The sequence below is a fragment of the Grammomys surdaster genome, unplaced genomic scaffold (assembly GCF_004785775.1).
Source record: "Grammomys surdaster isolate TR1022 unplaced genomic scaffold, NIH_TR_1.0 205, whole genome shotgun sequence".
NCBI lineage: Eukaryota > Metazoa > Chordata > Mammalia > Rodentia > Muridae > Grammomys > Grammomys surdaster.
The window spans coordinates 6,091,378-6,102,333 of record NW_021604650.1 but is presented as its reverse complement, the minus strand read 5'-3'; the positions used below and the strand labels follow the sequence as shown (position 1 = coordinate 6,102,333).

General features: G+C 47.3%; 1 protein-coding gene across 3 annotated transcripts in view; it reads right to left on the bottom strand.

The window, feature by feature from the left end:
- Positions 1-5,810, bottom strand: part of Nadsyn1 (NAD synthetase 1) — a 29,301-nt gene extending 23,491 nt beyond the window's left edge. For all 3 annotated transcript variants that reach the window (XM_028771070.1, XM_028771071.1, XM_028771072.1), the window contains exons 1-3: positions 5,644-5,810; positions 4,122-4,182; positions 2,262-2,378 (exon numbers count right to left, since the gene is read on the bottom strand). In XM_028771070.1, the coding sequence (XP_028626903.1) occupies positions 2,262-2,378; positions 4,122-4,182; positions 5,644-5,728 (263 nt within the window). In that variant the 5' untranslated portion in view covers positions 5,729-5,810. The remainder of the gene's footprint in view (positions 1-2,261; positions 2,379-4,121; positions 4,183-5,643) is intronic.
- Between the last annotated feature and the right edge of the window lie 5,146 nt (positions 5,811-10,956).

Genomic DNA, 10,956 nt, shown 5'->3' with positions numbered 1-10,956 from the left:
GAGAGAGAGAGAGAGAGAGAGAGAGAGAGAGAGAGAGAGAGAGAGAGCAGGCTCCTAGCTGCTTTGTATTGGTGTGAGGCTTCCTCAGATCTTTGGAGAAACTATTAACGCCCCTTTTTAGCTTTCAAATTAAACTCAGAGTGTTCTGAAACAAGTCTCCTTGGATGTCCCAGAGCTTAGGGTGACTGCTTCCATCACTGCTTGCCTCTGCGGCCTCCTCACCCTAGCCAGGGGCTCCCTGCCCTTCATCTGTCAACAGCCCCTAGGCCTAACATGGCTCATGCACGGCCACTGTGAGCAGCTGATGTCACCGAGGCTTCTAATCCTCTCTCAAACCAAGTGAAGCACATTGGGATGGGACCGATGTGTTCTGGATGGGGCAATAGTGTGCAGAGTACCGGATGCACAGATGACTTACAGAAAGCAAGGGCCTCATCCCAGTACTCTGGAGGTGGAAGCAGGAGGATCAGATGAATTATGTCATACTCAGCTACATAAGAGACCAAGGCTAGCCTGGGTTATATAAGACTCTATCTCAGAGAAACCAAACCAGGTTGGTGTTGAAATGGCTCAGCAGGGCTGTCAAGCCAGCCTACCTGAGTTCCATCCTGAAGACTCACATGGTAGAAGGAGAGAACTGACTCCAACAGATTATTCTCTGACTTCCACATGCATGCTATATGCAAGTATGCACAACAACACACAAAATAAGGACATGTAACAAAAAATAGAAAATAAATAAAAACAAGACAAAAATCCTGAACCAAACTAAACTAACCAAAAACAGAACAAAGGTCTTTTAACTAAAAGAAACCATTCAAACAAAAACAGACACCACCAGATAATGAACAGAAGGAGACATTTTCAAGTTTAACTAGGAAGTGAAAGTAAATAGCAGACAGTACACACAGAAACATTTTCTTCATGTGGGAACAGGTTTTGACCTTTCATATACAAAGAATTCTCCAACCAAATAAGACAAAGTTGTATACAGAGCTTCCAATCCAGGCAATTTTATAACAGAACCCAATAGTCATTGGATAGGAAAATGCTCAACTCCTTAGGTAATAAGAATACATCAGGGGCTGGAGAAGAGGCACCACAGTCCTCAGCATTTGCTGCTCTTACAGAGGCCCGTTCACAGGGGACCACTATGCAAAGCATGGTCAGACACACACTAGAAGGTTCTAGGCCAGTGTGCTGGGTAGCTGTTGGGAGCCGACTCCCAGCAGAAAGCAGCTATCATCTTTGCAGCCATCTTGAGCCATATACCCTGACAAGAGACTTGTTTTCACAGCCCACAACAGCTGAGCACACTCTGATAAACATCTTGTTTTTCTCCCATATCTTGTTTTGCTGTTTAATGCCCCCAGCTGCAAGGCGCACGTGGTAAAGAGTCTTCAGCTGCGTTCCCCTGCTTGTGCTTATATAGACCCAGGATTTCCTTCAATAAAGGAGACTTGAACAGACTCTCTGCCTTGTCTCCATTCTTCACGTCTCTTGCTCCTCCATCCCCACTCTCTCTCTTGCTAGACCCTGACCCGAGGACTGGTACAGGTGGCCCCATACTTGAGGAACCCAGGCCACTTGAGGATTCATGGCTTGCATGTTCCCATGTGGATGGTAAGGATTGCTGCCAAGCCAGCCCACCCGAGTTCCATCCCGAGGACTCTCATGATGGAAGGAGAGCTGACTCTAACAGGTTATTCTCTGATTTCCACATGCATACTATGGTATGCAAGTATGCACAGCTACACATGAAATAAGGAAATTTAGCAAAAATTTAAAAACAAAAATCCTGAACCAAACCAAACAATAACCACCCCTAGCTAGGACTACGGGGTGTTGACAGATGAAGGGTGGGGTGCCCCTGCATATATCCTACCTCTGATCTTGTTTGGGAGGATGTATTAGGGCAGAGAAGCCTCTGGTTAGATGCAGAGGCAGCAGATGCATGCCGCTGTCCCAAGACTCACCATGAAGAAAACCATGTGGCAGGGTGCACATATAGCTTGCATTTGTGCACAGTGTGCTCATGGGTGCCCCAAAACTCCTGGAAGAACTCAAAAACTGCTTCAAAGAGCTACTGCCTTGGAGAGGTTAAGTGGCCACAGGGCTGAACAAAACTCACATTCAGCATAAGGGCTTTGATGTCTCTTTAGGACTCCACACCTGGAATGAAGGGAGTGTTGGGTGCAGGACATCCATGCACTCGCCTTTCCTCTGAGCTTCCCCTTCCACACCCTCACGCTGGCACTTACATCCCCACATCACAGATGATGTCCTCAGTCACCGGAGAGTCCAGAAGAGCAGCCAGAACTTGGAGTGAATGCAGCAGAGTGTCTGATTCATGATAATGATCCCAACATCCATAGCCGCTGAAGAGAGAGGGAGCAAGCCAGTGAGGGATGAGGAGGGACCCAGGGATTCCATGACAAGTTGGGTCAGGTTTTCCAAAGCCTCCCAGTTGAGGGAGCTATTAAGAATAATTCCAACGAGGGATACAGATGCTCTTGGACAGTGTGGGAGACCGAGCCTTTGCTGGAGTCAGGAGTCTATGGGAAGACTTCAGACCGGTGAAGCAGCTGAATCCAGGATAAAGACGATGCCTCGGGACTAATATGAAAGTGGAGGAGAGAAGTGCATGTCTGCTTCCCTATGTCCACAAAACAGATCAGTGGCTCTCAACCTCTCAATGCTATGACCCTTAATACAGTTCCTCATGATGTGGTGACCCCCAACCACAAAATTATTCCACTGCTACTTCTTACCTGTGCATTAGAGCACGGTAGGGAGAGGGACAAATAAGGAGAAGACATTCTGGAACCCATGAATGCCAGGAGCCTCAAAGACAGACTGGAAACTAGCAGAGCTTAGCAGACAGCTGGTAGGTATCCCCAAACCAGAGAGAGATGCAGGTGGTAAGAGACATACAAGGTGGTGGCCCAGCAAGACAGCAGACAGTATCAAGGCACCGGTTTCTACTCTCACAAAAAGGGCACCAGGGAGGGACCATTAAAGACACTGAGACTGCAGAAGGAAACCTCTTCATGGCCAAACAAAAACGAAAACATGAGCTTAGCAAAATGGCTCAGTGAGTCAAGGCACTTGCCACCAAGACTGATGACCCAGATTTGATCCCTCAGAACCTACACACACACACACACACACACACAGAGAGAGAGAGAGAGAGGGGGGGGGGAGAGGGAGAGGGAGAGAGAGAGAGAGAGAGAGAGAGAGAGAGAGGGAGAGAGAGTGTGCATATACACAACGCAATATAAAACAATTTAAGGGGACTGGAGAGAGAGCTCAGTTGTTCTTGAGGAGGACCTGGGTCCAACTGCAGTACCCACATGGTGCCTCACAACCCTCTGTCTCACAACTGTCCGTAATACCAGTTTTCAGGGGATCCAACATCTTCTTCTGGGCCTTTGTGGGCACCAGTCATGAAGAGAGATGTGTAAGCAAAACATCTATACACATAAAATACATAAATTTAAAATTTTTTAATTAAAAGAAAGAAAGTGAAAAGTTGGGGAGGTGTCTCAGTACACAAACCCACCATGTTAAATATCACAGGAGCCCACCACACACAGCTCTGGGACTGGAGCTAGAAAATCAAGGTGTCTGTCGAACGAATGTCTGCTACAGGCTGCCCCCTGCTTCAAATATGGTATCTTTATCACTCCTCTCCTTGGCATTTTGGCTCAGATCAGTTGCAAAGAGGGTACCTTGCAGTTGGCCTAATGTCAGGGAGGTAAGCAGGCTTCCTGGGGCCTTCGTATAAGATACCACTCATGGTGATTTAATACCCTCCCCCAAGACTGCCTCTCAGCACCGACACCCTGGGACAGAGGAATGTTGGAGGGACACTGAAACCTCAGCATCAGGGAAGGTGAGGCAGCCTGGCTTTAAATTCAACCTTACTCCCCTATTTGGCCACCAGGAAGCCTGGAGTTATCCCGCCTCCCCCACCCGCCCTGAACCAGGCCCACTCTCCAGCTGCTGCCATCCTAAATGCCTTCTCTTGCTCTCAGTTCTGCCCCATTTCTTCCCAGCTTTTGTTCCACTACCTCCCTCCCAGGGGTGGAGGTAGGGGGTGCCCATGTACTTAGCCATACCATATTTCTAGTTCTGGTCCAAGCCTGTATCTTGCACCTTTGTCTTTGGCAATTTGAATACCTATATGGAGAGAGAGGGAGAAGGAATTCAGCAGCTAGGATTCATTTAAAGGTAGAAAAAGCAGGCTGCTGCGGTAGATACAGCCAGAGCCAGGCTCCAACCCACTACAGCCCGTTCTGTTAACAGCAGAGGACAGTAGGCACCTATACCCACGTGTAGGAAATCAGAAACAGGGAGGGTAGGGTGACCTTAGCATTGAGGAGGGGTAAGTCACACCTTGACAGGCAATCATGAAGCAGACACCCAAATTGGCTATAAGGAAAAGCTGTGGACAAGATGTGAAGGCTTCTATTCCTAGGATGGTGCCAGCACCCAGCACCCACACCAGGTTGAGAGCTGCTGCCAACATGCAGGCAAGGCAGCCCATCTTCACCCCAAAGACATACTCAGACAAGAGCAGGTCAATAAATATTTTAAAAAAATAAAAATGCCTGGGTTAGCCAGATGTCTCAGTAGGTAAGTCACTCGTTGGTAAAGCTGACAATCTGAGTTCACTTAGACCAGTGGTTCTCAACCATCCTAATACTGTGACTCTTCAATATAGTTCTTCATGTTGTGGTGAACCCCTGCCCCCCAACTAATTTTGCTGTTATAAACCATAATGTAAATATCTGAGGTGCAGGATGTCCCTTGTCAAAGAATCAAAGGAGTTGTGGCTCACAGGTTGAGAACTGCTCACTTAGACCCACATGGTGGAAAAGGACAACTGACTCCTGCAAGTTGTCCTCTGACCTCCACATGCACACCATGGTGTGTGTGTGTGTGTGTGTGTGTGTGTGTGTGTGTATATATATATATATATATATATATATATATATATATATATATAATAAGAATGTATAATAATAGTTTTGGGGTTTTGGTTGTTTTGCTTTTTTTTTTTTTTCCTGTCTAGCCTTCCTGCAGAAGCAGCTCAGTATGGACAACCTGAGGTGGGGAGTCTGCTGCTCGGCACAGAGTATCCATAGTTCTATATTCTGTAGACAATGATGAGCTGGCCTGAATGTCAACAATATTCAACGGCAACACCCTCCTCTGAGCTGAGACCTCAGCCTTTACCTGCCTTCTGGGTTCAGTATGCCTTCTACCAATGCCCATCTACGAGGAACGTCCTCAGGAAGCCTAGAGCACGGATCTCTAGTCTTTGCAAACACCCAGATCTCACTGAAACAGTTCCGAAAATGCGCAGCTCTGCCCCAGGGAACTTTAGAGAGCCACCAGATCCTAGAGGATGGCTGTGTCTGCCTAGCTGGCAGGGCACGCCTATCCCCACTCCTGTCTGCTTTCTCATATTTTCCCCCAAATTGGGAAGTCGTCCTGAAAGCTCACCAGGCATTATCCTTTTATCTGTTCCCACGCCCAGCACTGTGAGTTTCTCCTGGGCAAAGATGGCCTTGACTGCCATGTCCTACTCATTGTGGACTTTGACTTCTTCCTGTCTCCCGCCGCCCCAAGACTCACTCTTTAAAATCCTCTGGAAATTGCCCTCAAAGTCCAGGGCCCACTGATTGAGCGCACAGGTGGCCACGGTCACTTTCCGGCCCATCCTGGTTGCAGGTTCCAGGCTGGGACGGTGTAGGAACGAAGACCGCACAGAAGATACTAGCCCGACTGTCCGGTCCACGCCTGCGTACCGTAGTCTCCTAGAGGCCCCTCCCCTCGGCTCGCCATAGCCCCGCCCCTCTGTCATCATAGCCCAGCTTCTGCAACCCATCCAGAATTGCGCCTGCGCAGAGCATGTTCTATCCGGAAGCCCAGTCCTCCCGCCCTCCACAGCCACACCCCTTCTCACTTTCTCACTGCGCCCTTCCATGAGACCCCGCCCCCACGCAGAGCGCCTGTGCGAAGCACCCTTTAAAGTAGTGCCTCAAGGAGCGCCTGCGCAACCAGGTTGTCTCAGAGTCTTGCAGTTGCACAAGGTCGGAGGTCAGAGGCAAGCTCACAAAGGTTTCTTCTGGATCTTCTTTTCCTATTTTAGCGACTTTTGATATATCATAAAATGCTTGTTTTCTGCCACCAAAGGTGGCATCAGGTTTGCTTTCTGTCGCTGTGATAGACATGTGGCCAAAAGCAGCTGGGGAGGAAGGGCTCACTTCATCTTATAGCTCATACTCTGTTATGAAGGGAAGTTGAGGCAGGAACTGAAGCAGAGACCAAAGAGGACCTCTGCCCACCGGCTTGCTTCAAGGCTTGCTCAGCCTGCTTTTTTACACCACTCAGGACCACCAGCCAGGGGTAGCACCACCCACACTGTACCAAGGCCTTCCACATCAATCATTAGTTATGATAATGTTCCACAGACATGCACAGGACAGTCTGATGGAATCGATTCCTCAAAGTTTCCACTTCCCAGGTGTGTTCTGTTAGTGTCAAGTTGACAAAACTCCCCTCCATGTCAACACGAGGTCCCAGAGGAACATTGTGTACATGTGTCCTGTTTCTTTGGCTCATAGCACTGTGGATTCCCTGTGCACCAACATGAACCCTTTCTCATTTCTGTCCATCCTGGGTTGGGTAACCCCAATCAAGGTGGATACAACTTCTCTAGATCTGTTCCTTCCTCAGCCATTTTTTTTTTCTCAAATCCAGGGATTCAGACCTCACTTCCTCCCTCAGAGGAAAACCAATCCAGAGAAAAACCCTTCAGGCTGTGTCAAGAAAGAAGTTCTTAGAATAAGCCCTGATAGATGGGTTACAGCCTCTGCTAAACACCTGCTAAAGGAAGGACACAGCTCTGGGGAAAGGTTTCCCCAGTGTAAGTGTTGCAGCGCTGAGGGAGTTTTCCTAGCAGTGGGAAGCCAAAGAATACCACAAATCACACTGCATAGCAAACCTCACACAAGAGATTTGTTAGGAAAGACACAGGAGGGTACCTCTGCTCGGCCTTAAGGCAGCTGAGAACTGAGTGGGAGGCAGGCTTTATATAGAGTTTCTTGGGGGTGGAGTTTTCCAAGGTGGGGGATTGGTGCAATTCCAAATTTTAAACCTGGGGAAAGGCCAAAGATTGGTGAGACTTTAAGCTCAGGGATTGGTAGGTTTTGAGCTTAGGGACTGGAAGGTTTTCAAAACCCAGAAGTAAACTTGGACTTTTTACTGTGACTGCACACACCAACCTTTGGCAGCTCAGAAGCAACTTTCAGGGGCCTGGGAAACACTCTTAAGGAATATCTGTCTCTGTTGGAGGACAGTCCTCCACTTTGAAAACTACCAGAAAACTAATGTCAGGACTCAGGCAAAGTGAACCTTGTAGCGTAAAAGATTGAAGCCCTCTTCAGGGTTTGAAAACTTATCAAACACCACCAATCCCTGAGGAAAAAAAACCATAAAAACCAAAAAAAAACAAACAAAAACCATCAATCCCTGACAAGAAATCCTACCAATCCCTGAGCACAGAATCCCACCAATCCCTGGGCTTGGCTTGAAGTCCCCACCCTAGGAATCTCTACCCTGAAAAACTCCTCTATCACGAAATCCTATATAGGCCTGTCTCCTGCTCAGTTCCCTGCTGCCTTTCGCCCCAGCAGAGGCATCGAATTTCTAGTATCTTTCCTGAAAAATCTCTTATGAGATTATGGTTCGGTGTGACTTTGCAGTATTCCTTGACTCTCGACTGCCAGGATTCCTTTTCCCCTAGGAACTGGAACACCTCCGCTGGGGAAGAGTTCAGAGCTGTAACGTCCCCACTGGGGAAATTCTTCTCCTCAGAGCTGCAACACTTCCTTTGGTTCCAAGCTGCAACACTTACAGAGCCTTTCGTTCTTTTCATTTTCCTAACCCTTCCCCATACCCCCGCCCCGCCATGATCTCTCTGTCAGGCTTGCTTGGAGAGGACTTTAAATGTGGCTGGTTCTGAAGGTCAGGCATTGTAGTTGTATCCACTTGTTCTGGAGGTCAGGCATCGTAGTTGTATCTACTAGCTCTGCCATAGACGGCCCTTCTGAGTGGAGCTCTAAACATAGTGGCTGCTACATTACATTTCAGAGACTTCACCGCAGTTTATTGTTGTTGTTTGCTTGTTTGTTTGTTTTTATCAAAACCACCTGCCTCTTGGACTAGGAAGATAGCTCAGTTGGTCAGGTGTTTGTCTTGCAAGTAGGACATGAGTTTGATCCTTAGAACAAGTATTTTAAAAAGCTGGCCTGGTGACAACTGCTCGTAATCTTAGCAGTAGGGAGGCAGAGACCACTGATCCCTGGGCTCTTCTAGCCTGCAAGCCTAGCCTACTTAGTACAAAGTCTATGCTAGTAAGAACTCATCACAAAACAAAGCAAAACTCCACAGATGCTGGAGAATGACACCCAAGGTTGCATTCCAGCCTACATGCACAGGTGTACACACACACACACACACACACACACACACACACACACACCATCTCTTGACTGGCCCATCTGAGCGGTCAATGGGTAACCTTTTGGTATTAGGAGCCTGACAACTCCAACCTCAGTTTAAGCTAACAGCCATTCTGAACATAAACTTTTATAAAACTGTGCTTTATTAATGCACACACAGCCCAGAAGACATTTCACCTCTGTCCTTTCCCTGTGCCACGCATTGCCCTGTGCCCTACTCCATAAATATCACTAAATCCTACCCTCCAGGGGTGGACTGAAGATTCGGTTGCCCATCTCCACCCCCAGCTACCTTGCAAAACTCCTTTCAGTGATTGGTACATTGTGTGGCAGACAATGAGGACCTAGTTTGGTACTGCTCCCAAAATAGGCTAAGACATATTACTCAAAAAATAGGCACGTGGCCAGTTAGTCTAGCCAATTGATGAGCTTCAGGTTCAATGAGAGGCACTATCTCTAAGGGCAAGATGGAGAGAAAGAGAGGAAGACACCTGATATAGGCCTCTGGTCTCTACACGTAAGTAGGCACAGGCATAAAGTCACACACACACACACACACACTTCCATCCCTCACACATCCACATCCACAAACACCACCCCTACCAAACACACAATCTAATTTGAAAGGACTACACTGCTCATATATGGGACTCTAGAACACAGGGTCAGTAAGGAAAAAAAACCACATGTCCATCCTGATAAAAGTAAGTTAATGGTTTGGATTGGCAAGATGGTGCAGCAGATGAAGTGCTTGCAGTGTAAACCTGGCTACCTGGGTTCAATCCCTAAAACTTACATAAAGATAGAAAGAGAAAACCAATTACACAAAGCTATTCTCTGACATCCACACATGGGTCACAGCATGTGCACCTGTACATACACACACACACACACACACACACACACACACACACACACTGAACATACACTCTATACCAGTAGTTCTCAACCCGTGGGCTGCAAACCCTTTGAGGTTGCATTTTAGGTATCTTACAGATCAGATATTTACATTACAGATCATAACAGTAGCAAAATTACAGTTATCAAGTAGCAACAAGATAATTTTATGGTTGGGGAGTCAGCGCAACATGATGAACTGTATTGAAAGGTCACAGCACGAGGAAGGCTGAGAACCACAGCACTATAGTAATAAATGTTTTTTTCTTTTTTTTCTTTTTTTTTTCCTTTTCTCTGTGTAGGTTTGTCTTGTAACTTGCTCTGTAGATCAGGCTGACCTTGAACTCACAGATGTCTGCCTGTCTTTGCCTCCTGAGTGCTGGGATTGGAGGCATGTGCCATCACTGCCCAGCAGAAAATTTTTAAAATTTTTTAAAAGTTAAAGAGCTGAATTTTTGATAGAAAACTATCATCTAATAAGTAATATTTCAGTAAGTTTGAAGGAATGCTGAAATCAAGTCAACTGTTCCTACCAAGAAGTAGGCAATGTCCCAAGTGTCCTCAATGAATGCTAAGTCACCAGGGTCAAAGGTTGTTTGGAAACATTGTATTTACCAGTCTCAAAATAACACTCTGCTCATTTACTTATTAATCAAGTGAAAGATGGGGGCAGAAGAGATGGCTCAGGGGTTAAGAGCACTGACTTATCGTGAAGAAGATCCAAGTTCAATTCCTAGCACCCATATGCCAGCTCATAACTCCAGTTCCAAGGGTGACCATGTATGTATGCATGTATGTATGTATGTATGTATGTATGTATGCATATCAAGAGCGCTGGATGCCTTGGAAATGGAAATACTTATGGTTGAGCAACCATATGGGTGCTGAGGCTCGAACCTTGGTCATCTGAAGAGTAACCAGTACTGCTGAGCCATCTCTCCAGTCCCGACCGTATATTCTGTATAACCTATTATTCTATTCAAATGTGTACCTTGACTGGATCCCGGGGTTTGGAAAAAAGAGCAATAAAGGACATTGTTGGGCAGCTGGGGCACCAGCACGTGGACAGTAGCTAAGAGTGCTGAAGTCACTTCCGTTGCCAGTTTGTTTCATTGTGTCTGCAGGGGAGACTCTCGTCAAGAGAGGGCGACTGTAACTAACGAATGTCAGGTGGCAGAGAGGAAAGAGATGAAAAGAGTGAAACCTTTCACAGCTGCTTTGTTAAGGCTCAGCTGGCAGGAATGCAGGCCAGGCTTTCCCCCAAATACTCTTAGGGGCACGGAGATGTGACTGAGTCTTGCCCACCAGGGGACCCGTTTGGCTGCCATGCTAGGGCCTCAGCTGCATTCACAATCTGCTAGCTGCCTCTTCCTTGTGGGGCTGGTCTGGATTTGTCTTGCGGGCTCCGCAGTACCTGTTGTTCCGTGCACAAGATGCTCTCCTTCAGGTAGGAGCTCTGCAGCAGGGTAAACCGAGGCACGGGAAGGGCAGGCTCGGAGCCTGCGCAGCAGAGTCCACATTTACA